This window comes from Pan troglodytes, chromosome 2 (genome assembly GCF_028858775.2).
Source record: "Pan troglodytes isolate AG18354 chromosome 2, NHGRI_mPanTro3-v2.0_pri, whole genome shotgun sequence".
Taxonomy (NCBI): domain Eukaryota; kingdom Metazoa; phylum Chordata; class Mammalia; order Primates; family Hominidae; genus Pan; species Pan troglodytes.
Window position 1 is genome coordinate 85,802,215 of NC_086015.1, and position 27,587 is coordinate 85,829,801.

A 27,587-nucleotide genomic window follows, 5' to 3' on the forward strand; every position below is an offset into this window, starting at 1 on the left:
GTTGAAATTATTAACTGAATAAATAAAGAAAAAGGAAGATATGACATAATACTAGGATACGAAAGAAAAACCCAAGATTTTTATTTGGATGGAAATACAATGTGAAAGGAAAATGTGATGGCTGCCAGGAAAGCTAATGCAACTTTAACTCCGTGAATAAGAGAGCAGCATCAAAATAAAGGAAGGTAATGGGGCTCTGTATGTCATACTTGCCAGACCGTATCTAGAATATTCTGCTGTTAGTGTAAGAGGAATGTGAACAATGCTGGGTGCATTTTGATAAGGGAGATGCAATGGTAAGAGGTCTGGAAAGTATCATGAGAATCGATTTAAGAAACTAGCCGTATCTGGTCTGGAAGAGGAAAAACCAGGGAGAGGTGGTAATCTAAGAAGCATGTTAAATGCCTTTCTGATTTGAATAGCTGGCACATAGAACAGGTGTTAGCCTCAGAGTACAGAACTAATGCGTTGATTTTAAGATCACATTTTTATTTATTAAAAAACAATACTGTTTATCTTGTGAAACAGTGATATTCTTAGCACTGCAAAGTATTCGAATAACAGGTGATTATTTGTAAGAAATTTCTAGATGGGACTTCTGCACTGAACTGGGAGGGTGGAGCAGAGTACCTCACAAAAGGAAGATGTTGTGATTTCAATCTCAGAGTTACGGCTGGTGTTATTAAAATATACTTAATTAGAAGGTGCGTTGGAAATTATATTGGAAATGCTCGCCTGCTCCCTTCCTGCGCCCCCCAAATTTAAAATATATAAAGTAAAAAACATGATACAATTCTCCCATTACCTATTTAGACCATTACATCTTCAATACTTTGTGAGTATTCAAAGAGAATTATTAAAATGCAAATATTCTCAGAAAAAGCAATAACGTATGTGAATTTACTACTTGTTAACAGAAAGACATGGAAGAGATGGGTGGTAAGAATAATTAAAGCCCAAGTGGGCACAAATCTGTAACAGGCAAAATGTGGGAAATAGGTCAACAATATTTCTTCATGGTTCTCTTGGAGACCAAATAGATGACTGAGGATTCAACTATAATTTCTATAAAGAGACGGCTCAGTTTTCCAATGTCTGTATCATTGCAACTTATAACTAGTATAGCTTCCAGAAGAGGTGACTAATGTAAAAACATTCAGTATTTATTTATTAAAATAGAAAATTTTCGTGTAAAAATTACCTATAGACATTTAAGCAGATAACTAAATTTCAGAAGACCCAATTTGTGTCAAGATTTTCAAAACTGAACCAGGCTTTCATATACAGTGTAATTCTGTGTCAGTATATATAAACTAACATTTGGGGGTCTTGCTGACTTATGGGGGTCACAGTAATACACTATACTATATAATATATATATAATACATATATTATTATGTATGCTTTCATAATATTCAATATTTGTTAAAGTTAATATATTAATATATTTTAGATAGATCCTTATAGCTTGACCCAAGATTTTTCTCCTAAATATCATCATGGAAAATTCTATACATTTCCATTTGTTGACAATGATAAAATGATTGTTTAATTTAAATTTAAAATTGTTATGGGTATATAGTAGGTATATATGTTTATGGGGTACCTGAGATATTTTGATACAGGATACAATATGTAATAATCACATCAGGGTAAATAGAGTATCCATCATCTCAAGCATTTATCCTTTTTTTGTGTTACAAACATTCCTATTACACTTTTAGTTATTTTAAAATGTAGAATAAATTACTGTCGACTGCAGTCACCCTGTTGTGCTATCAAATATTAGGTCTTATTCATTCTATCAAACTATGCTTTTGTAGCCATTAAGCATTCCATTTCCCTCTCACTACCCCACTACCCTTCTCCAGCCTCTGGTAACCATCCTTCTACTCTCTTATCTACATGAGATCAACTGTTTTAATTTTTAGCTTCCATAAATGAGTGAAAACATGCAAAGTTAGTTTTTCTATTCCTGGCTTATTTCACTGAACATAATGACCTCCAGTTCCATCCATATTGTTGCAAATAACAAGATCTCATTCCTTTTATGGCTGAATAGTATTCCGTTGTGTATATGTACTATATTTTCTTTATTCATTCGTGTACTGATGGACACTTAGGCTGATTCCAAATCTTGGCTATAGTGAACAGTGCTACAATAAAAGAGGAGCGCAAATATCTGCTCCATATACTGATTTCTTTACTTTTGGGTGTATACCTAGCAGTGGGATTGCTGGATCATATGGTAGTTATATTTTTAGCTTTTCTGAGTAATCTCCATACTGTTCTCCATACTGGCTGTACTAATTGACAACCCCACCAACAGTGTATGAGGGTTCTACTTGCTCCACATCCTCACCAGGATCGTTATTGCCTGTCTTTTGGAAAACAGTTATTTTAACTGGGGTGAGATTTCTCATTGTAGGTTTGATTTGCATTTCTTTTACAATCACTGATGCTGAGCACCTTTCCATACACCTGTTTGTCATTTGTATGTCTTCTTTTGAGAGATGTATATTCAGATCTTCTGCCCGTTTTTAAATAAGATTAAATTTTTTCCTATTGTTTGAGCTCCTTATGTATTCTAGTTATTAATCCTTTGCCAGATGGACAGTTTGCAAATATTTTTCCCATAATGTGGATTGTCTCTTCCCTGTTTCCTTTGTTGTGCAGAAGCTTTTTAACTTGCGCTCATCTCATTTGTACGTTTTTGCTTTGATTGCCTATGCTTAGTTTAGGCATAAACTATGTCTAAGATTTCAGTCTTTAATCCACTTTGATTTGTTTTTTGTATATAATGAGAGATAGGGATCTAGCTTCATTTTTCCACATAAGGATATCCAGTTTTCCCAGCACCATCTATTGAGGAAACTGTCCTTTCCCCATTGTATGTTCTTGGCACCTTTGTTGAAAATGAGTTCACTATAGATACATGGATTGATTTCTGGTTTTATATTCTGTTCTACTGGTATTTGTGTCTGTTTTTATGGCATTACCATGCTGTTTTGGTCACTATAGCTCTGTAGTATAATTTGAAGTCAGGTAATGTGATTGTTCCAGTTTTGTTCTTTTTGTGCAACATGTCTTTTGCTATTCTGGGTCTTTTATGATTTCAAGTAAATTTTAGGATTGTTTTTCCATTTATTTGACAAATATCATTGGTATTTTGATAGGGATTCTTAATTTCGTTCTTGACCTAGCCTTGGATTGGTATGGTCATTGGTATACGGCCATTCAGGAATATATTGTTCTATTTGAATGTGTTTGTATAGTTTCTAAAATTCTTCTTGTTATTAATTTATGGTTTTATTCCATTTTGGTCAGAGAAGATGCTTTATATTATTTCAATATTTTTGAATATTTTAGGATTTCCTTTGTGGCCTAACATATGGTCTATTTTTAAGAATATTCCATCAATACCTAATTTATTGAGAGTTTGTAGCATGAAGGGCTGTTGAATTTTGTCAAAGGCCTTTTCTTCATCTATTGAGATAATCATGTGGTTTTTGTCGTTGGTTCTGTTTATATGCTGGATTACATTTATTGATTTGCATATGTTGAACCAGCCTTGCATCCCAGGGATGAAGCCCACTTGATCATGGTGGATAAGCGTTTTGATGTGCTGCTGGATTCGGTTTGCCAGTATTTTATTGAGGATTTTTGCATCAATGTTCATCAGGGATATTGGTCTAAAATTCTCTTTTATTTGTTGTGTCTCTGTGAGGCTTTGGTATCAGGATGATGCTGGCCTCACAAAATGAGTTAGGGAGGATTCCCTCTTTTTTTATTGATTGGAATAGTTTCAGAATGAATGGTACCAGCTCGTCCTTGTACCTCTGGTAGAATTCGGCTGTGAATCCATCTGGTCCTGGACTTTTTTTGGTTGGTAAGCTATTAATTATTGCCTCAATTTCAGAGCCTGTTATTGGTCTATTCAGAGATTCAACTTCTTCCTGGTTTAGTCTTGGGAGAGTGTATGTGTTGAGGAATTTACCCATTTCTTCTAGATTTTCTGGATTATTTGCGCAGAGGTGTTTCTAGTATTCTCTGATGGTAGTTTGTATTTCTGTGGGATTGGTGGTGATATCCCCTTTAACATTTTTTATTGCATCTACTTGATTCTTCTCTCTTTTCTTCTTTATTAGTCTTCCTAGCGGTCTATCAATTTTGTTGATCTTTTCAAAAAACCAGCTCATGGATTCATTGATTTTTTGAAGGGTTTTTTATGTCTCTATTTCCTTCAGTTCAGCTCTGATCTTAGTTATTTCTTGCCTTCTGCTAGCTTTTGAATGTGTTTGCTCTTGCTTCTCTAGTTCTTTTAATTGTGATGTTAGGGTGTCAATTTTAGATCTTTCCTGCTTTATCTTGTGGGCATTCAGTGCTATAAATTTCCATCTACACACTGCTTTGAATGTGTCTCACAGATTCTGGTATGTTGTGTCTATGTTTATGACAAACCCACAGCCAATATCATACTGAATGGGCAAAAACTAGAAGCATTCCCTTTGAAAACTGGTACAAGACAGGGATGCCCTCTCTCACCACTCCTATTCAACATAGTGTTGGAAGTTCTGGCCAGGGCAATCAGGCAGGAGAAAGAAATAAAGGGTAATCAATTAGGAAAAGAGGAAGTCAAATTGTCCCTGTTTGCAGATGACATGATTGTATATCTAGAAAAGCCCATTGTCTCAGCCCAAAATCTCCTTAAGCTGATAAGCAACTTCAGCAAAGTCTCAGGATACAAAATCATGTGCAAAAATCACAAGCATTCTTATACAACAATAACAGACAAACAGAGAGCCAAATCATGAGTGAACTCCCATTAACAATTGCTTCAAAGAGAATCAAATACCTAGGAATGCAACTTACAAGGGATGTTAAGGACCTCTTTAAGGAGAACTACAACCACTGCTCAATGAAATAAAAGAGGATACAAACAAATGGAAGAACATTCCCTGCTCATGGGTAGGAAGAATCAATATCATGAAAATGGCCATACTGCCCAAGGTAATTTACAGATTCAGTGCCATCCCCATCAAGCTACCAATGACTTTCTTCACAGAACTGGAAAAAACTACTTTAAAGTTCATATGGAACCAAAAAAGAGCCCTCATTGCCAAGTCAATCCTAAGTCAAAAGAACAAAGCTGGAGGCATCACGCTACCTGACTTCAAACTATACTACAAGGTGACAGTAACCAAAACAGCATGGTACTGGTACCAAAACAGAGATATAGACCAATGGAACAGAACAGAGCCCTCAGAAATAATGCCACATATCTACAACCATCTGATCTTTGACAAATCTGACAAAAACAAGCAATGGGGAAAGGATTCCCTATTTAATAAATGGTGCTGGGAAAACTGGCTAGCCATATGCAGAAAGGTGAAACTAGATCCCTTCCTTACGCCTTATACAAAAATTAATTCAAGATGGATTAAAGATTTAAATGTTAGACCTAAAACCATAAAAACCCTAGAAGAAAACCTAGGCAATACCATTCAGGACATAGGCATGGGAAAGGACTTCATGTCTAAAACACCAAAAGCAATGGGAACAAAAGCCAAAATTGACAGATGGGATCTAATTAAACTAAAGAGTTTCTGCACAGCAAAAGAAACTACCATCAGAGTGAACAGGCAACTTACAGAATGGGAGAAAACTTTTGCAATCTATTCATCTGACAAAGGGCTAATATCCAGAATCTACAATGAACTCAAACAAATTTACAAGAAAAAAACAACTCCATCAACAAATGGGCGAAGGATATGAACAGACACTTCTCAAAAGAAGACATTTATGCAGCCAAAAGACACATGAAAAAATGCTCATCATCACTGGCCATCAGAGAAATGCAAATCAAAACCACAATGAGATACCATCTCACACCAGTTTGAATGGCGATCATTAAAAAGTCAGGAAACAACAGGTGCTGGAGAGGATGTGGAGAAATAGGAATACTTTGACACTGTTGGTGGGAATGTAAACTAGTTCAACTATTGTGGAAGTCAGTGTGGCGATTCCTCAGGCATCTGGAACTAGAAATACCATTTGACCCAGCCATCCCATTACTGGGTATATACTCAAAGGATTGTAAATCATGCTGCTATAAAGACACATGCACACGTATGTTTATTGCGGCACTATTCACAATAGCAAAGACTTGGAACCAACCCAACTGTCCAACAATGATAGACTGGATTAAGAAAATGTGACACATAAGCACCATGGAATACTATGCAGCCATAACAAATGATGAGTTCATGTCCTTTGTAGGGTCATGGATGAAGCTGGAAACCATCATTCTCAGCAAACTATCATAAGGACAAAAAACCAAACACTGCATGTTCTCACTCACAGGTGGGAATTGAACAATGAGAACACATGGACACAGGAAGGGGAACATCACACAGTGGGACCTGTTGTTGGGTGGGGGAAGGGGGGAGGGGGGAGGGATAGCATTAGGAGATATACCTAATGTTAAATGACGAGTTAATGGGTGCAAGCACACCAACATGGCACATGTATACATATGTAACAAACCTGCATGTTATGCACATGTACCCTAAACTTAAAGTATAATTTTAAAAAAAGACATAATCATAAAACAAAACAAAACAAAACAAAACAAAAGAATGTTCCATGAGCTGAGGAGAACATGCCTTTTGCAGCCGTTGGATGAAATGTTCTGTAAATATGTATCAGGTGCATTTGGTCTATAGTACAGATTACATCTCAGGTTTCTTTGTTGATTTCCTGCCTGAAAGATTTGTCCAAAGGTGAAGGTGGGGTATTGAAGTCTCCAGCTGTTATTGTATTGAGGTGTATCTCTCTGTTTAGCTCTAATAATATTTGATTTATACATATGGATGCTCCAGTGTGGGGTGCATATCTAGTTGTTATATTCTCTTGTTGAATCGACCCTTTGTCATTATATAATGACCTTATTTGTCTCTTTTTATAAGTTTTGTCTCACAATCTATATTATCTGATATTCATGCAGCTACTCTTGCTGTTTTATGCTTTCTGTTTGCATAGAATATCTTTTTCCATCCCTTTATTTGCTAGTCTATGAGTGCTTTTATAGGTGAAGCATGTTTATTGTAGGCAGCAGATATTTAGGTTTTGTATTTTTATCCATTAAAGTACTCTGTTTTTGATTGGAGAGTTCAGTCCATTTACATTTAATGTTATTTCTGATAAGGACTTATTTCTGCCATTTTGTTTTTTGTTTTCTAGTTGTCTTGTTGTCTTCCTTCTTGTCTTCCTTGTTGTGAAGTTGATTGGTGATATGTTTTAATTTCTTGCTTTTTATTTTTTATCTATCTGTGGTAGGCTTTTTGATTTGTGGTTCTCATGAGGCTTGCAAGTAACATCATATAATCCACTATTTTAAACTGATGACAACTTAACTATGATTGCAAAAACAAACAAGCAAAGAGAAAAACTGATAAAAACTCTACCTTTTAACTTCATCTTGCCAGCATTTTAGCTTTTTGTATTTATATCTTATTATAATTTTGTCTATGTCTTAAAAAGCTGTTGTAGTTAGCTCGTGCAACACAATTGAGGCCTTATCATATTCCATATTTGTCTGTGTACTTATTATTACGAGTTCTGTGACTTAAGGTGATTTCTTATTGCTTATTAACATCCTTTTCTTTAAAACTGAAGTACTCCCTTTAGCATTTCTTGTAGGTCAGGTTTAGTGTTAACAAAATCCCTCAGCTTTTGTTTGTCTGGGAAAGTCTTAATTTCTCCTTCATATTTGGAGGATATTTTTGCTGGATATAACATTCTAGGATAAAAGTTTTGTTTTCCTTCAGCACTTTAAGTACGTCATGCCACTCTCTCCTGGCCTGTAAGGTTTCCACTGATAAGTATGCTGCTAGATGTATTGGAGCTCCTTTGTATGTTATTTGTTTATTTTCTCTTGCTGCTTTTAGGATCCTTTCTTTATCCTTGGCCTTTGGGAAATTGATTTTTAAATGTCTTGAGGTAGTATTATTTGGGTAAAATCTGCATTGTGTTCTATAACCTTCTTGTCCTTGAGTATTGATATCTTTCTCTGGGCTTGGAAAGTTCTCCGTTACTATCTCTTTGAATAAACTTTCTACCTGAATGAATCAATCTCTCTCTCTCTCTCTCTCTCTCTCTCTCCATCCTCTTTAAGGCCAATCACTTTTAGATTTGCTTTTTTGAGGCTATTTTCTAGATCCTGTAGGCATGCTTCATTCTTTTTTGTTTTTTGTCTTTTCTATGCATTTTCACATACCTTGTCTTCAAGCTCACTAATTCTTCTGCTTGATCAATTCTGCTCTTGAGAAACTCTGATGCATTCTTCAGTTTGTCAACTGAATTTTTCAGCCCCAGAATTTCTGCTTGATTTTTTCAAAAGCATTTCAATCTCTCTGTTAAATTTATCCGATAGAATTCTAAATTCCTTCTCTGTTAAATTGCATTTCACGAGCTTCCTCAAAACTGCTATTTCATTTTTTTTTTTTTTTTTTTTTTTGTCAGAAAGGTCACATATCTCTGTCACTCCAGGATTGGTTACTGGTGATTTATTTAGTTTGTTTGGTGAGGTCATGATTTCCTGGAAGGTCGTGATGTTTGTGGATGTTTGCCAGTGTCTGGGCATTGAATAATTAGGTATTTATTGTAGCCTTCACGGGTCAGCCTTGTTTATACTGGTCCTTGGGAAGGTTTTCTAAGTATTTGAAGACTTGGGTGTTGTGATCTAAGTCTTTGGTCATTGCAGTGGTATCCGTATTAAAGGGCTCCACTCTTGTTGACTCATAGAGGTACTACCTTGATGATCTTAGTTAAGATCTGAGATAATTCATTGGATTATCAGGCAGAATCTCTTGTTCTCTTCCTTTACTTTCCCCCAAACAAAGGTCGTCTCTCACTCTATCCTGAGCTGCCTGGAATTGGAGGAAGGGGTGATGCAAGCAAGTTCATTGCCAACACCACTGGGACTGTGCTGGGTCACACTTGAAGCCAGCACACTACTAGTCCTCACCCAAAGTCTCTGGTGACTATTGCCTGGGTACCAGTGATGTTTATTCAAAGGCCAAGGGTTCTTTAGTCAGCAAGTGGTGCATCCTGCCAGGCCTGGGTCCTTCCCTTTAGGGCAGTATGTTCCCTTCTGGCCCAGGGTAGGTCTAGGAATGCCATGCTGAAGCTATGGCCTGGCACTAGGAACTTTAGAAACCTACTTCATGCCATATTTTACTGTGGCTGAGGTGGCACCCACATTGCAAGCAATGTCCCTTTCACTCTTCTCTTTCCTTTCCTCAAGCAGAAGGAGCCTCTGTCTCCATGGCCACCACCACCCCAAGGCCATGGCGCCCACTGCCTGGTTACTGCTGATGTTTGTTCAAAGCCCAAGGGCTCCTTAGTCAGCAGTTGGTGAATCGTGCCAGACCTAGGTCTCTCCTTTCAGGGCAGTGGGTTCTCTTCTGGCTCAGGGAAGGTTGAGAAATGCCAGCTAGGAGCTAAGGCCTAAAACTGGAGGCTTTAGGAGTCTGCTTGGTGTTTTCTTTTACTGTGGCTGAGCTGATCCCCAAGTTGCAAGATAAAGCCCTTTTCACCCTTCCCTCTCCTTTCCTCAGGCAGGAGTCTCTTCCCATGGCCAACACATCTGGGAATGTGCCAGGTCACATCTGAAGCCAACATGGTTCTGGGTCTCATCAAAGGCCTGTGGCAATTGCTACTTGGCTACTGTTGATGTTTACTCAAGGTCCAAGTGTTCCTCCGTCATTAATTAAAGAATCCTGCCAGGACTGAGTTCTTCCCTTCAGGGAAGCAAGTTCCCTTAAGGCATAGGGTGGGTCTAGAAATGTCTTCTGAGAGCTGGGGCCTGAAATAGGGGCTTCAGATCTCTGCTTGGTGTTTTATTTTACTGTGGCTGAGCTGGTATCCGAGTTATAAGAAAAAGTCCTCTTTACTCTTCCCTCTCCTTTCTTGTGTACCCCATGTCCACTGGCTCTAAGCCCAGTACAACACCAGGACTTGCTCAGGAACTGCAGTCCTTGTGGTCTAGACTTTCAAATTTATCTGGAACCCCAGGGTACTTTAGTGTGCAGTGTTGGGTCTAGCTGGAACTCAGGTTCCAAATGCTGGGACAGCAGAAAATACCCCTCTGCCTAGGGCTGGTCTAATGGCTCTCTTTGCGGGTGCTGGCTGAATTCTGCCCATGTTACCTTCTGCTGTGACAGGGCAGCAATGAGTTCCAATGCAAAGTCCCACAGTCACTGTGTTTTCCCTCCCCTAAGCAAACAGATTCTCTTTTTCCATGTGCCATGTGGTGCTGCCAAGGGGTGGGGGAGGGTTGGTATAGGGAATTCAAGACTGTCTTTCTTACCCTCTTCTGTGCCTCTTTGCTTGAAATAATGTTAAAATGAGGTACTATGATTGCTGACCTGATTTTTGGTTCTTATGAACGTACATTCTTGTGTGGATAATTGTTCAATTTGGTGTTCCTGTAGGGAGGACAATGGCTGGAGAGTTCTATTCAACCATCTTGCTTGAATTTATATTTTCTACTCCCGCAACTGGCTACCTCTCCTGGCTTTGCTATCCTCAGGAATAATACCACCAGCATACTTTCTATTGTTCAAAGTGAAACCTTACATTTTCCCTTCTATAGTCCATGTTCAAACAGATTCTGAGTTCCTTCACTATAAGAAAGGGCTTCGTATACTTTTTCTATTCTATTGACATTACTTTAGTTCATGCCCTAATTATCTTTTAGGTGTACTGCAATTTCTCATAATTAATATCTGTACTTCCAATCTCTTTCCTCATGAAAGCTCCCTTACACACTGGTACATGAGAACTTTTACTAAAGCCTACATTCTTATCAAGTAGCTCCCTAGTCAAAAACCTGCAGCAACTCACTATAAAATCATAGAAAAAAGACTAATTAATATGGCATTAAAATCTTCTATTATGTGATCTCCATCTATGTTTTCAGCTTTATCTCTTAATACTTCTTTCTATAGTCATCATTCTCCAATTAATCCATTGTACTGTCCATTATCTAAGAATAGTCTATGATTTCTAATAGCTGAAATGGCTTTCTTCATTTGTTCCTGCTATAATCTTCTCCATTTCCCAAGTCTAGGCTTAAAAGTCTTTGTCTTAATCTCAGTATCTCTCCCCTCCTCCCCTGCCACTTATTTTTTCATTTTTCTTGTCCTCTGTTCTCCCATGGAACATTCTTGCTCCTTGTTCCTTTTCCATTTATTGCATTAAGACTTAGGTCGCAGTTTGGGTTTTATACATCTCTTTCCCTCCACTTAAGGGTCAAGGACAGCGCTTCAAAGATATAACAAAGATTGAAGTAGATACCAGTATTCTGTAAATGTATTTTGGTTTGATTATATTACACTACCAAGTATAGAAGGGTTTAGTCTAGGAGCATTACTTTAGCACTCTGGAGGTGAGAAGGATCACGTACAAATTGCTACATGTCTAGTATTTGTTTGGATTTCCTCATGGAAATGAAGAGGACATTTGTTTCCCAGAATAGTACTGTACCTCTTTAGTGTAGATAACCCATCACATTGATTTATTTGTAGGCATAAAGAGACAGACAACACAGCGCATTCTGTGGGTTAACTGGGGCACATTTGTGCTATCAGTCACAACTACAGCCTCCTCTCCTAGATGCTCTGATGTTATGTGGAACAGTGATTGGCTGGGTGGGAAGAAAGTAGGGAACCATCTCTCTTTGCCCTCAATGTCACTGAGCAGCATGGGGTGGTGACAGATGCTGCAGGCTACTTACTAAAAAGCACTGTCTGTTTTCTTCTTACTGTCAGAGTAAAATTCTGCCTGGGTGTCCACTTCATCAAGGGATGTCTTCCTGAGACTCAGGGGTAATTCCTGATTAAGCCACTCATGTTAATTTCATTCTTCTTCCTAGAAAATTTTTCTGGGAGATGTGAGACCCAACTCTGGTCAATAAAATATGAAATAAATTTTGCTAAAGAAGTAAGTTCATTCTTGAAGAGATACACAAAAAAATCTGTTTGCATTTTGTTGTATCTGAAGGTGGGTGACACTTGGAGTCATGGCTCTTATCTAATGATTAGTAACAGGTGCTACCATTTGGACATTGCTGGCACCCTGAGAATTGAAAGCAAAAAGAATGAACTGGGGAAGTTGATACTGTCACAAGTGCTGGGGAAACTAGACGTTAGGGTTTTTATTATGTGACAAATACATTTTCCTTATTATTTGAGCCAGCTGAGTAGGAGGGTTTCTTTATTGTAGCTGGAGCCACCCTGACACATAGGACTTCATGTTGGCATCAGGCACCTTGCTCAGGTGGCAGATGCTAATCATTGTTAGGGCTTCAGGGGACAAGCACATTATTTCTATTGCCTGCTTGAAAAATTGTGCTGATTTATTGCTAGGTCCTGAATCTGTCATTTTTTTCATGGATCTAGTAACATGTCTTTAAAATGTACTGTACATTTGCTTTGTAATAATTATCAAACTTACAATGCCTAATATTTATCTTCTTTACTAGTTTAAAAGCTCTATGAGGGCAGTGACTGTATCTGCTAGGAGAATTCCTATATTTACAGTAATCAGCTCAGAGCTGTCACAGAGGTGTTCAGTAAATAGGTACTCAGTAAGTATCTGTAAGGTGTTCAGTAAATAGGTACTCAGTAAGTATCTGTAAAATGCATGAAAAAAGGAGTAAATGAATACACAGAGAACATCAAAAACATTCTCCCTGGTTATTTCTACTGCTCACACCTCCCCTGCCTTGCCTTCTTACCAATTCAGGCCTACAAAGGTATGCTGTGTCTTGAATTTTAGGAGAAGAAACAGAAAAAGGAAGGACGCTATCATTACAACTACTGTTTGCTCTCTCCCACTGAGTGGAGGAAAAGAAACAAGTCTCAGAGGTAACTTACAAAATATTTTCATAGAGTAAAACTACAATCGTCTCCCATATTGCTGCTCTAAACATTATTTAAGAAATATTATTTAAGAAATATTCAGTTACACTTTTTAAAGCCTGGTCCCCTAAGTCCAGAGCCTCTGCTATTATCTCAGAAGACTTCATTTATTGTCTTCTGTATTGGTGGATGTGGGGACCTGGAGAGCAGGGCTCCATATTGAAACCTTCAGGACAGCAAGATCCACAGCTCTTTCCTTTGATGTGAACCACGTCTGCACTAACCCCTCTGTTTAAACCCAAAATGAAGCTTAGGAATAATTCAGTATAACTGAGTCGAGCAAAGATTTATCCATCAACTATTTTAAGTTCCTCATTTTTCAGATGAGGAAAATGAATGTTTCTGTCATCAAGATCAACCTTAGTCTTTTTTTTTTGTCCTATAATGTAATAAAGAAGTGAATGTGGACAGTCATATTCACTGGTAACAAAAAGGATATTTCCCTGGCAATGCTGTTCCAACTCGGTAGTCAGTGTAGCTCTTGCTTGGATGGAAGTTGAAAATGAAAAGAAGACCTGCTCTTTCAAAAGCAATGACCTTATTGCCTTCATGTTTTTCACTCACGTAGGCCTGCAAGAATTAGCACACATGTTACATTTAAATAATACCTAGATGCTGCTACAAGTACATTATTTTTCGTCTTTCTTAATAGTCTGGTTATTAAACCAAAAATGAGTATTTCAGAACACTATATTTTTTTGAACATGTTACAATTTTGCTGTACCTAACTGTGAGCCAAGAACAGTCTCAAAAATTGTTTAGTGGAGTATACAAAGCTCACCAGCCACTTGCTAACCTCATAGCACAAATAGAGAAACAGTGTTGTGGCTCAGGTTTTAAGTAAAACCATGGTACCTAAACATACTACAAAGTGTTCGTTTGTATATATTAGATCTACTTATAAGTGAATTTTCTGTAAGACTGTTAGTCTCCAGCTTAATGCGGTTAGGTACATAAAATTACTTTTCAAAATTTAATGTAACATTTTTATTTTAATGTAGTTTCTGAAATTACAGTTCTCTTAAACATTTTACATTTTTACCCAACTTTGTCAGATTCAATGGCAACCTAAAGTCAATTACAATACTTTTTTTTTCTTAATAAAAAGACAAGGTCTGAAAAGAAATTACATCTGTAAACTCTCTTCTTTTCTTCATCATCATGTATTTACAGTTGGCTGTGAAAAGCCTTTGCTTTTTCAACACCACCCTCACTCAGCCCCAGCTTTGAGAGGACTTATTGCCATGCATACCCGCAGCACCACTCTTGGTAATTTAGAAATGTGAACTACAGCTCTAGAGTAAACAGGGTGCCTTTTGGTATTCAACGTTGTTCCTATTGAAAAGGAGCATCATTTTGCTCTCTCTTCTGGAAATAGCATTACTAATAAACGTGATTAGGGCATTCGTGTCATGGAACAAATCCTACTGAATATATAAATACCTTTGTTCAGCCATTAAAAAAAAAAGAATCATAGACACCAAAGTAAAAACACATCAACAGTAATTTCAAACAGCCCCAGTATAAAGTAAATGGATTATAACGAAGACATATTATATGTTAATTTTTGCCAGGAAAAAAGAAGCCTGTATAAAATTTTCACTTGTTAATTACATTTTCTAAAATTTGTTGAAAACTGAGACATTAATTCCAGAGGACAGACAGGCTCATGAAAAATACAAAACAGCATGCAGGTATAATGGCATCTATTGAAATGACAAGTTAGAGGCCACTAAAGAAGAGAAAAAAAAATGAATAAAGAAATTTACATGTTGTCAAAGTAGTTTCTTTATGACAGCATAATTATTTACATAAAAAAGTGTTCCAAACAATTAAGATGTTTCCACAGCAATTTCCAAAATGGGTTCCCTGCAGAGCTTTTATTGTTTATTTTAACCTATAAAAATACAAATTACTAAATTTAAACAGTAACAAACAAACCAGGAAACTAAGCAGGGCATTATGTTTAAGATTTTCATTATCAATTGGAGAGACTTCAGTGACATGTTTTGACAACCTGAAGTATGGTACAGGACACTAGACACTGAATAATAAAGTGCTGTTTAAAAGATCTGCATAGAGATTTAAATTGGTTGCCATTCTAGGCATGTACCTCATTGGTGACTAAAACACAGCATTCAGAGTGAAGAGCTTACCTGTGGAGCTGCAAGCCAACCATATCTTTCTTCCAATCTATTCATATCCCTGTCAAAATTATTTAGGAACTTGTAGCGAAGAAGGTCATCGTCAGTTAAATGAAACTGCCGCCTGGCATAATGGTAACTCTCATTATTTCCTTTTCTTGGGAAGTCTAACCATTCAGGATGCCCAAATTCATTACCTGCATTACAAAACAAATGCAAATATCAGCCTGTTAATATTAGAATTTCTTACTAATAATAAATCAATAATTATATGTTTTTAATGTTTTTTAAATTTAGTTTAGGCTATCATTTACTAGACCTGTGTCCTGTGAATGATGTACAGGTGTAGCTCAAAAATAGCATGGTCTAGCACAGGAAGTACCACCTTTGGACTCAGAAGCCCAGGGTCCAGCTTCAGATTGGCTGCTCATTACTTGTTGCACATCTTGGTTTCCTCAAGCACAAACTGAAGACAATTATCAATGTCATACTTATTTCATTTCTGAAATAATCTCTGCGATCTCAGAGTAATTTCTGAAATATCTATTTCTATAATCTCTGAAATCTGTACAATTCTTGACAATTTCCAAAGGCTTTGTATGTAGGTTATTTTTTGATCCTCAAAGGAACTCTCTATTATATTCATTTCACAGATGAGAAATCCAAAGCTCTGGCCAGTTAAGAGACTTGCCCAACTTCACATAGTGGGAAAGCAACCATTAAAATTGAGTTCCTCTCATTAAAATCCAGTTTTTCCTACCACATCACATTAGGCAAATATCTTGTAAACTTCAGGTGCTAAGGAAACTCAGGTCATTACTTTTATTATGAATTTTCCGTATTTCTTTTTCAGATCTATTTTTTACTACTAGAGTGTGTACCTTTCATTTCAAGTGTGCCTGCATGCTTATGCTTATTCTTCTGTGTGTTTAGCTGAGACCCCTGGCTGGAGATCTGTATAATATTATCTCTCACTATAATGATCAGAACCAGAAACCCAATAAACTTAAAAATAAAGTAAAACAGTAACAAATACATAGTTTCCATTTTGAGAATCAATTTTAGATATTAGTCATCTAACCGATTGGTTCTTATTGTTACCCTTAAGTTCAATTTCTACTTTAAGCCTTCTTTTCTTTCCCTAAAAATTAAATGCTACTTTCCAAACTTTTCTTTCATGTGCTACAATTAATTATTGCTGTGATTTTCTAATTAGTGCTACAAATTTCTAATTAATGCTGCAAATTTCTAATTAATTTTATAAATTTCTCCAATGAGTTAGAAAGTATCATAGCCAATACAAATGTGTCCTACTTCAAATACACTGCATATTAATATTATAATAAATAAAAACTAATAAGCTAGGATGTAATTCAAAATAATTTGCTGCAGAGGTGCTTTAAATAGTGAACTTTATGCTAAGAAATTCTGCAACTTACATTTAACTTTTCAGGAACACATTCATCCAAATAAAAATATCATCCAAATAAATAGGTGTATAGCAGTTTCTTAAAAATTAATGTGTCTACAAACATTTTGCTCAATTCAAATTTCAGTCTAAATGATAATATTTCTTATGATGTTGTCCACAGTGTGTCATAGCAGAGAGCCGACTTTATGAGGCTATATTAGGATGCTTTAAATTGACACAAGAAATGTCCCTCTGCTATATTTAAAGGTCCTGCCTAGGTCTAAAATCTGATTCACATCAGCCCAAGGTATACCCATGGCACAGCTTACTCCTTCAATCATGAAACTAGCAAAATAATGTACCTGCAGAATTGCAATTGGAGCAATCTTTACTGATAATGAAGGGACTTCCAGTCCGGGAACAAGTATATGTCCACATACCAATCCAAGGGCTAGCGGGATTTTAACTAGTGGATGATTTAAGAGAGACTAGAAATGCCATGAGGTAGCGATAGTATATTAGCCTACAAACTGGATCCAGGCTTCCCATAGGCAAAATACTTTTCTTCTGGGACAGCCGTGGATCTCTGGGTTGATCCCAGTATTAATAAACAATTCCTTTAGCCCTCATCCATGGAGACTGTCACATCATTGTCATCACGATGACAGTAGAAGCAGCAGCACATGCTTAATTTCTGTTTATTATGTGCCAGGCACGATTGTAGGCATTGCACATGAATTAACCCTATCTTCCACAATTGTCTAAGGTAGGTAATATCATTATTTCAATTTTACAGATAAGGAAACTGAGACACAAAGATGTTACACAGTAATTAAGGAGTTGGGCCTGTGAACCCAGTTAGTCTGGTTTCAGCCCCCTGACTCTTAATTACTACCATAGCATGTTGTGCACAAGTAAATTCTATGGAAATACAGGGCCAAGAATGACCAACTTCTCATACCTGGACAGAGATTCCAGGTATGTATCAGATGCACAAATGCATCAGAGTGAGAAAGTGAGATGTAGTAAAAAGTTCAGTTTAGCCACAAAATAAGACTTGTGGTAAGGAGATAAAGCATGATCATTAGGATGAACCGTATACATTTTGTACCTTATATTGCAGGCATTAGGGAATCAAAGGCTATTTTAAAGTAGGGAAATGAGAATTCCAAATGTGTTTATTATTAAAATATCTCTGGTACCATGTGGAAAAAAGACTGGATATCAGGGAAAGTTGAATGGTAGGAAAACTGGTATGGAATCCAATGTATAACAGATGATGAGATTCTGTGGAAACACAGAAAAGAATGATCGATTCAAATGGCATTTCTGAGATGGAAATAACAAGATTTGATGACAGACTGACTGAATGCAGACAGTGAGGAAAAGGAAAGTCGGAATGCAATTTTGAAGTTTTGAGTTCAGGAGGCTGAGTAGTGACAGTGTTAACTACACTAGAGGAAAATGGTGACAGAAAGTTTGGGGTAAGAAGATAATGAGTTCAATTTTAGGCCTGCTAAATTTAAGACACGAAGGATACATCAGCATCTGTAGATTTAGAAGAATGATAAAAATAAGGTACTGAAACTCAAGAGAGAATTGTAGGTGGGGAGAAAGAGTAATTTATAAAGCCTCAATAAGCAAAGATAATGAGAGCCACCAGAGAAAAAACGCCATGGCCAGCATACCAAGGAACTGAAGGCAGAAAGAAGCCATGTTAGGGAAGACTGAGAGCAATGGTTAGCAGGGTAAAGGGGACATTAGAAGAAAACATAGAAGGCTAAGAAGAGTCCCAAGGATGGTGGTCAGTAGCATCAAATGCTACCGAAAAATAAAATCATAAATAAGAACTTGCTACATGATCTCCCCTCTGATGCAGAAATAAGATGGTGTAAAGCTATGCTTTTCAATCTATATTACATTCCAGAATCACCAAGGAAGGCTGTTAAAAATGTTCACCCCTACCCTCAATGATATGGATACATTACTTCTGGAGTGATTACTAGGCTGGAATCTACAGTTTGTCAACTTCTCCATAATATTTTGAAAGTAGTCAGTTAGACAACATGATGCCCATGGATACAGATTTCCAAGTTAGCAAGACTTGGGTTTAAATCACAGCTATGCCACTTATGAGTGATGTGAATATAGGCAATTTAATCTCTCTAGTACTTGGTTTCCTCATCTGTAAAATCATCATTCGGAGGAGAGAACCAGCTGCCCATACAGGTAACAAGGATGAATCCAAAGGGTTGCTAGCTATTTGGCTCTTGTTCATACAGGTTTTCATGGAATGGCCTTATTCCTTTCTTTAAAATGCTGAAGTTCTGCACAGATGCATTTATTCATATTTTAATAATACAAACATATATCCCAAAGCCAAGTATTAATGTGCTTTGAATCATCTACTGTTTTAGATCTTAAAAGACAGAATTGAAAATGAAAATAATGTTGTTACAAGACACCCAGACTGATTGGGTAAATCAGATTACTATGTTAGGAATCCTATATCCACCCTCATGAAAGCCTCACTTTTCTACATGTTCACCTTGCAAAGCCTCTGAATAAGCTCTCAAAGGTTATTTGTAGTTTAACTGACAGTTGATTATATACCACTTAAAATTAACATCTTAGGCACTATCTAAAAGTAGAGTTCTGCTCTGGCTAGAACACTCTTGGCACCTGATGACCTCCCCAACTCCCATTTCTTCCTAGCCTGCTTGAAAATGTGACCTGAAGTCACGCTGTTGCTGCTTGCTATCTTTACCAACTGCCTTGGGTAGATTAATGAGGTGAAAACAACAAATTCATTTTCACTGTATAGTTTTGCTTGCTCTTAGTATCTTGCCTTCGTAGTGGAGTTTTCAATAGTACAGAAATGAATGGTGAGTTTGACTAAAACTATCAGAGGATGGTATTAACTCATCGCACAATCTGATTAAAAGCTAAGTAACTGCTCCCCAGGAAAACACACACACACACACCCCACGATACAGCCTCAGAGGGTTCATGGACTCCATAAAAATGTGAAATTACATTATTATCATTTATTTCTAACATTCCAGTGTGAAAAATTCACATGCTTATAATCTACAGCATAAATAATGGTGATGGGCTGCAAGTTGCCCCCCCCTCGCCCAAATTCATATGTTGAAATATTAACTCTCAATGTGATGGTATTTAGGTGATGGGGCTTTGGGAGGTGATTAGGTCAGGAGGGTTGAGCCCTCATGAACAGGATTAATGTTGTTATAAAAGAGGCCCCAGAGAGCTGCCTTGTTTCTTCTGCTGTGGAGGATACAGTGAGAAGACAGCCATCTGTGAACCAGGAAATAGGGCATCACCAGATATCAAATCTGCCAGTGCCTCGATCTAGGACTTCCCAGCATCCAGACTATGAGAAATAGTTTTTGTTGTTTAAGCCACCCAGTCTATGGTGGTTTGTTATAGCAGGACAAACAGGCTAAGATAATAAGGACTGAAGAGTAGCATAATTACAATTAAATAGGTAAGGCATGTAAATTATTTAGAAGCATATATGATACATAGTATGTGCTCAATAAATATTGACTTCTATTACAATGTTTTATTATTTTATTTATTAATTTATTAAGTAATCCACTCATAGAAATACTTTTAAAAATCACAATTACACACACATAGATGTTACAAAATAATCTGTTTTTCTTTTGATAAACATTGTATTTATTTTTGTCTATATCCACATCTATATATTTATATCTATATCTATATTGATACCTATACATACATTCATACCTACCTACCAACTACCTACAACTTGTTTTTGAACAAAGATAGACTCGCATTATATATTATTTTGAAATTTAAAATGAGCATTTTGCATATCAATAGGTATGCATCTCCATGATGGTATTCCATTGTGGACCATGTAATGAAATTTTAAGGTAAACAGCAGATATTCTAGGATCAAACATTTCCCAAGTTTTGAACACTGCTCATGATTCGAAGATACAGGCACAAGTTAGTAGATTCTCCTGAAAATAATTTTCAACACACAAATTATATTTCTTAATGTATATGTTTAGGATTCTACTTTAAAAGTATTTTTCATCATTTATATTTAATGTTTCATTTTAGTGCCCTCTAAGATACATCAATTTAAAATATTTATCATTTCAATACCATATAATGGTATTGAAAAATTAGTAAGCATTAAGAAAAAATTCATCTGGGGACTACTAGAGGCAGGAGAGAGAAAGCAGGAAGGGCTGAAAAACAACCTATTGGGTACTATGTTCACCACCTGGGTGACAGACATTCACACCCCAAACCTCAGTGTCATGCAATATATCCACATAACAAACTGCACATGTACCCCCTGCATCTAAAATAAAAGTTGAAATTATTTTTTAAAAGTAACTAATTTTTAAATGGAGAAATTTAATTACATGAGGTTAATTTCAGTACTTAGAAAAATCTGAGAAAAAGAAAAAAGCACACAAAATATTTGGTAATATTTGGTAATGTAACTCAATTTAAGATTTTGTTTATATTTTAACTTTTACTTCATTTATCTTTTTAAAGTATAAATTCACTACTTTAAGAGCATCTCAAGAAGCATATTCATATAATATGTAATATGAAATTAAATTTCTAAGTTAGAAAATAGAACTTTAATTTAAAAAATTCAAAATACGGTAACGATTCTATTTTATTAGAAAATCATTTATTAATCTCTATTAGACATTTAGATTTTCTGAAAATGTTCCTTCAGAGAGGCCTCTTTTTAGACTGAAAAATATAGAAAGTTGCATATAACAAAGAGAGACAGAAAAATTGTATCAGTGATTGTAGACAAAACATTCTACAGGGTGGCTCTGAATGTTTTCTCTGTTGTAAACGAGCTGACAAGGGGCAAATTAAGTTTAATGTAGACAAACGCAACATTAAATTTCATATTTGGTTCAAAACCATAAACACAAGCATAAAATAAATGGAAGCAAATCACAGAAAGACTTTCAAAGTGACCTTGGGATAATAGTGAACCATTCTTAAGGCTGGAGAGAGAAAACTGGAAAATGCCTGTTAGTATCTTCCACTAGCTCACAGCTCACAAACCTAATGAAGAAAAATACTATCATTAAAACAAGTTAAGAATGTCCTTCTCAGCTATGTTCTACAAATTACTTAGGATATATGGCAGTAATTGAGACAGTACAGTGAAATATGGTGACCCAAATGAGCCTATAAGTAAGGGTGCTGTGTATAAGGGCTGCTGTGTATAAAAATGGATCAGAAATCTAAATTTATTCAGGTGATGGCAAATAATATAATTGATTTATTTTAGTATAGATGACTTGACAGAATGCAAACAATATGATCTGAATCAGCATTTGAATTTAAGCAATATGTATATTCCTAAATTATATATGAATATGATAGGTACACATATGTACATAATACATTTATATGTTCCTCAATGAATGCAACAGGTGTTCACAAGTTGGGGCTCATGCATTTCTAATGATTTTCTAATATTTCATGCAAAATGTTGTATGTATGTTCACATGCATTTTTCAGAGGAGAGAAATGTGTTCTTTGGATTCTCCAGGCATCCAAAGATTAAATGTATTTGTGAAAGAACCATTCACTATATTAGAATGCCAGCAACTAGAAGAATGGGTCACAAGTAAGGGCTTTTAAGCAAAATAAAAAAGAAAAGTAGAAAGCTAAGTTAAAGGAAGCATTTTTAAAACCTTTGGCTGGTTTATTCAACAGATAAGAGGCTTAGAAAAGTCACATTTAAACTAACTGTAACACACAGAGGCAATGACTGTGACAGTTAAGAACAATAGTTCTGAGTCCAAAATACGCATTACAAGTAATCTGGCACTAACCATCAAAGCATGATCGTTCTGCTCATTAAATTATGATTATGATCAGTAGTGTAATACATAGAATGTTCCTCGATTCAAAATGAAGAAAGGATAATCATTTTTTGAGCCATCACTTGGGACCCTTTCTAAGAGAATTCAGAATTCATGGTATGGTTCATTGCATTCAATATAGTAACAGAACTGGGTGCTTCTAGAAATGAGAAATCTGAAAACTTTGGCTAAACCTTAAAACAAAATCACAGAAGCAGGTAACTAACATTGCTATAGTTAATGATTCTAAAAAAGTCTACCAAGTTCCTTCTCTCTAGTTCCAGTTCCTCCTTACACAGCCCCATTCATGTCTGGTTAATTGTGAAAAACCTCTAAGAGCAAAATTCCGATTGGGACTCCTTCTCCTGTAATTAATTTTTTTGCTGTTTGATGTAAAGGTCCAAACTATAACTTGACAAGAAGCCAGCTGGTACAGTGACGAAATTCAAGGCAATATAACTAATAAAAAAGCCCCAGCTCTGTTGGCTGAACATTTTGAGTAGCAGGTTTGTGTATTTTGTTTCTGTAAACTGTAATGCATACTAATTTTACCTAGGAATTAATTAAAGTATATCAAAACCTCCATGCTGTGGATGTTACATAATTTGTTATTGTTCCCCAGTTTACATGTATATAAAAATAATGTATAGTCCTAATGAGAATATAAAAACGTTAGCGCCTACTCCTCTTTACTGTACTAAAGACTAACTTTTAGAAGAAAATATCTATATTAAAATGAAATTCTTTGGCTTTTCTCTGGTATTGCAGTGAGTACTTAACTCACCAAAGTGTGAGGCACAGCACAAAGCAATTTTTTAAACAAGGGCCTGTGATTTTTCTTTAAAAGAAAAAAAAAACTTGTAATCACTGCCCCTGCTGCCTTTGATACTAATCAGTGTGGTTATGGGAAGGGGCCACATCTAATGTTTCTCTGTCATTCTCCACAGCAAGCTCCAGTGCACTGTACCTGAAACAGTCTCCTTAAATATTTGTTAAGATTTGATGTTTTCCTCTATAATTATTAAATGTCCAACATAATTTCTCTGGAGGTACAGAAGCAAAATACAGTGATCAGATCCAGAAGATGAGAGAAAGTATGACATGCTAGATGAGGCCAACAAAACAGAACTCAGTGCTCAAGAGAACAGGATTTATCATTACAGTCTATCACAGCCTCCCTTTTGCCTCCAGACTGTAAATGGTATGTAATTCTTTGTTGATATCAAGCATATGTGTGTGTGTGTGTGTGTATGTGTGTGCATGCCAGTTGTACTCCACCAGTCCACTCTTTTCCATGGTTTCACTTTCTATGGTTTCAGTTACCCATGGTCAACTGTGGCCTGAAAATATTAAATGGAAAATTCCAGATATAATTCATAAGTTTTAATGCATGCCCTTCAGTGTAGCATGATGAAATCCTGTGACGTCCTCCTGCATCCCAATCCAGATGTGAATCATCACTTTGCCCAGCATCTCTGCACTATCCACTACCTGCTCATTAGTCACTTAACGGCCATCTCAGTTACCAAACGGACTGCCATGGTATTGCTGTGCTTGTGTTCAAGTCACCTTTATGTTATTTTGAATGGCTCCAAAGCACAAGTAGTGATACTGGCATACTGTTATAATAGTTCTATGTTATTATGCAGTATTGTTGTTAATCTCTTACTCTGCATAATTTATAAATTAAACTTTATTATAGTTATATATGTAAAGGAAAAAAAGCAGTGTATATAGGGTTCAGTACAACATGAAGTTTCAGGCATCCACTGAAGAACATACCCCAGTGGAAAAGGAGAAACCACTGTACATGCACACACACACACACACACACACAAACACACACACACACAAACTCACACACACACACAAACTCACACACACACAAACTCACACACACACAAACTCACACACACTCTCACTTTAAATACACACACCTGTACACACTCATATTATAGGCAACAGTCCTGATGAGAATATTAAAAACAAAAAACAAACACCTAACTCCCATTCCTCATAACTGTACCAGGTTTGTCAGGGGTGTCTGAACCACAGCAACTCCATCTTGAAGAGGGGCTGGGTAAAATTAACGATGAGACCTACTGGGCTGCATTCCCAGATGGTTAGGGATACTAAGTCACAGAATGAAATAGGAGGTTGGCACAAGACACAGGCCATAAAGACCTTGCTGATAAAACAGATTGCAGTAAAGAAGCCAGCTAAAACCCACCAAATCCAACATGGTAATGAGAGTGATCTCTGGTCTTTCTCACTGCTATACTCCCACCAGTGCCACAACAGTTTACAAATGCCATGGCAACATCAGGAAGTTACCCTCTATGGTCTAAAAGTGGGAGGCATGAATAATCCACCCCTTGTTTAGCATATAATCAAGAAAATAACCATAAAAATGAACAACCAGCAGCCCTTGGGGCTGCTCTGTCTATGGAGTAGCTATTCGTTCATTCCTCTACTTTCTTAATAAACTTGCTTTCACTTTACTCTATGGACTCTCCCTGAATTCTTTCTTGCCTGAGATCCAAAAACCCTCTCTTAGGGTCTGGATCAGGACCCCTTTCCGGTAACATCTTTCCGGCCACCATGGAAGGAACAATACTAAGGAAACTCCTGACCCAAAGACTAACTTTGGGTAAGTGCTAGGGTCCAGTAACATCTTTCTGGCAGACCATGGAAGAAATGAAACTAAAGAGACCCCCAACCCAAAGGAAAATCAACTGCATGTACCAATTGGTGAACTTTCGGCACGTGGGGTGCATATACCCGAGTGAAGAGTGGGATTGCATTAGACGCCCAATTTAAGGGAGCCAGAGTCTCTCCTAAGACAGATTTAAAGGCTCCTCTCAGAAAAAGGCAAGGACGCTTGACTGAACTTGGGTTCGAGGCCCAACTTAGGAAGGTTAGAGTCCTTTATAAGATTTAGGGGGTTAGTGGACCCTCTTAGTAAAGTCCTCGGATAAGAACGGGTTCAGCACTATGGGATGTTAACTGCTATGCTCTTTGGAGTAATCTGCTTTGCAGTCTTTGCTGACAGTTGTGGGTGACAGAATTACACAAGTAAAGGACCATGGGAAATGGGGAGCTTTTTCCTCCCTCAAAGGGGAAATTCGATAATTTTCCTCTTTGTTGCAGCTTGGCAGCCAGGGCTTTGGTGCAGCCAGCCGGGTCACTGGGGCCCAGAAGCCTGGCATGCCAGCAAAAGGATAAGAATTTCTTACTAGTCAGGCTTCTAGGTTCGTTTGTTCTCTCTCTCTCTCTCTCTCTCTTTCTCCCTCTGGGCAAACTGGTTGAATGAATGGTAAAAATCACTGTTTATCTCCTCTGTAAAGATTTGATCAATGGGAAAAAAGGATCCGTGAGGCTAATCTTAAGCTGTAGCAAATCTGGTGTGCTTTGTGTGCCTTTCTGTATTGTTTGGTCATAAAGAGGGGTATCTTAGGATAGAATGTTGGCCTAGGACACCATAAGCTTGCTGTTCAAAATGGCCCAGAAAACTGGTCGGTTACAAACTTCGTTGCAGGTCCCTGAAACAAAACTGGATGAAGTTCTCCTCTTCTCTTGCTCTGTGTCCTTGGGAGATGAACTTTTAACCACATGGCAGTACTTTCTCTTGGTCTCTGCTGTCACAACGGCTGCTCAGGTTCAGGGTTCAATTCCTGGCTTAGGAAATGAGTCCTTTCTGGTTTGATATCAGTGTGACATTTGCCATTTTTTAATTCTCTTCCCCTCTAGGAACCATCTTTGGAGTAATCTGCCTTGCAACCGGAATTTGGCTCAAAACAGGTTTTTCTTAGAGCACTAATCGACACTTTAACAAAAAATTGTAAAGGTTATAAAAATTGTAAGGGTTAAAAAAGGTTTATGAGTATCCTACCTTATGGTCAAACATTAAAATTGGGTAGACATGTCAATGAGTTTTATTAAGAATTGGTTTTAACATTAATAGTACACTAATGTAAAGGTGAAATTTGGCTTATTTGGTACAAAAATCATACAGGAAGCACTGTCACATGTGAAAGAGTGTTTGGCTTTCTTTGGGCTATATTTGTGTAAATATGTTGTTGGTATGTGTTCCAGAATTATGTAAAACTCCTCTAATTCTAATAGGACTTAGTGTATGTTATTATAATTGTTACATAAAATCATATGCCAGAAAGGTAACCAAATTTCTTTGTCAATCGTGTTTTTAAATGTGGCTGCCCTAAAAGAGTTTGTCATTCACAGAAAATTGTTGTGTTGTTTTGATCCTCTTCAAAAGATTGTTTCATAATCAGTGACAGGACTTTGATAGTTGCTCTTAAATGCAGGTTTCTGATTACTTTGAATAACTTTGGAATAGAGGAAAAACATTAAGGACTCTCATGGAGAGCTGAAATGTTTATGACTATCAAGCAGAAGAGGAGTTAACTGCATGGACTAAACTAATGTAAGATTAAAGAAACTTTTTTGACATTTTGCTTAAAAATTGCTGATCATTTGCTTTGTTTTTCAGAGTCAAGGTAACTTCTTTTAACCTACTTGCAGCTTTTGACAATTAAGTGAAGTATACTCCTGTGAACAAAATTTGAAGCATATTTGTTTCTCTCTACCTAATTTCTCCAGAATTTGGAAACTATTTGTGAGTATTCTTTTTTTTTTTTTTTGAGATGGAGTCTTGCTCTGTCGCCTAGGCTAGAGTGCAGTGGTGTGATCTCACTTACTGCAACCTCCACCTCCCTGGTTCAAGCGATTCTCCTGCCTCAGCCTCCTGAGTAGCTGGGATTACAGGTGCCCACCACCATGCCGAGCTAATTGTTGTATTTTTAGTAGAGATGGGGTCTCACCTTCTTGGCCAGGCTGGTCTCGAACTCCTGACCTTGTGATTCACCCTCCTCAGCCTCCCAAAGTGCTGGGATTACAGGAGTGAGCCACCACCCCCGGCTGGGTATTCTTAATTTATGGCAATACAGTTATTTGCATAAGTGCAATAAGAATCTGTTTCCTTTTGTAACAGGACACAATTGGTGAAACTGGTTATTTTACCAAGGCATTGACCGGAATGGTATGCTTTCCTTTAAGGAATTGAACTCGACTTTAAAGCCAATAAAAGCCTCTTGAGAAAACTGGCCTCATACCTTGT

The 27,587-nt window shown here is 36.9% G+C and overlaps 1 protein-coding gene and 1 long non-coding RNA gene across 2 annotated transcripts in view; one reads left to right on the plus strand and one right to left on the minus strand.

Moving 5' to 3' along the window:
* LOC129143511 (uncharacterized) lies at window positions 1-27,566 on the plus strand. The gene is made up of 7 exons (XR_010155654.1): window positions 1-185; window positions 12,811-12,932; window positions 22,849-22,956; window positions 23,398-23,651; window positions 26,201-26,251; window positions 26,961-27,086; window positions 27,462-27,566. It is a non-coding gene; the product is annotated as an uncharacterized LOC129143511 (long non-coding RNA).
* GBE1 (1,4-alpha-glucan branching enzyme 1) overlaps window positions 1-27,587 on the minus strand; it is a 275,660-nt gene that overhangs the window by 32,123 nt on the left and 215,950 nt on the right. Inside the window, exons 13-14 of the mRNA XM_054680807.2 lie at window positions 15,143-15,327; window positions 13,424-13,556 (exon numbers count right to left, since the gene is read on the minus strand). Coding sequence (XP_054536782.1) covers window positions 13,424-13,556; window positions 15,143-15,327 — 318 coding nt within the window. The remainder of the gene's footprint in view (window positions 1-13,423; window positions 13,557-15,142; window positions 15,328-27,587) is intronic.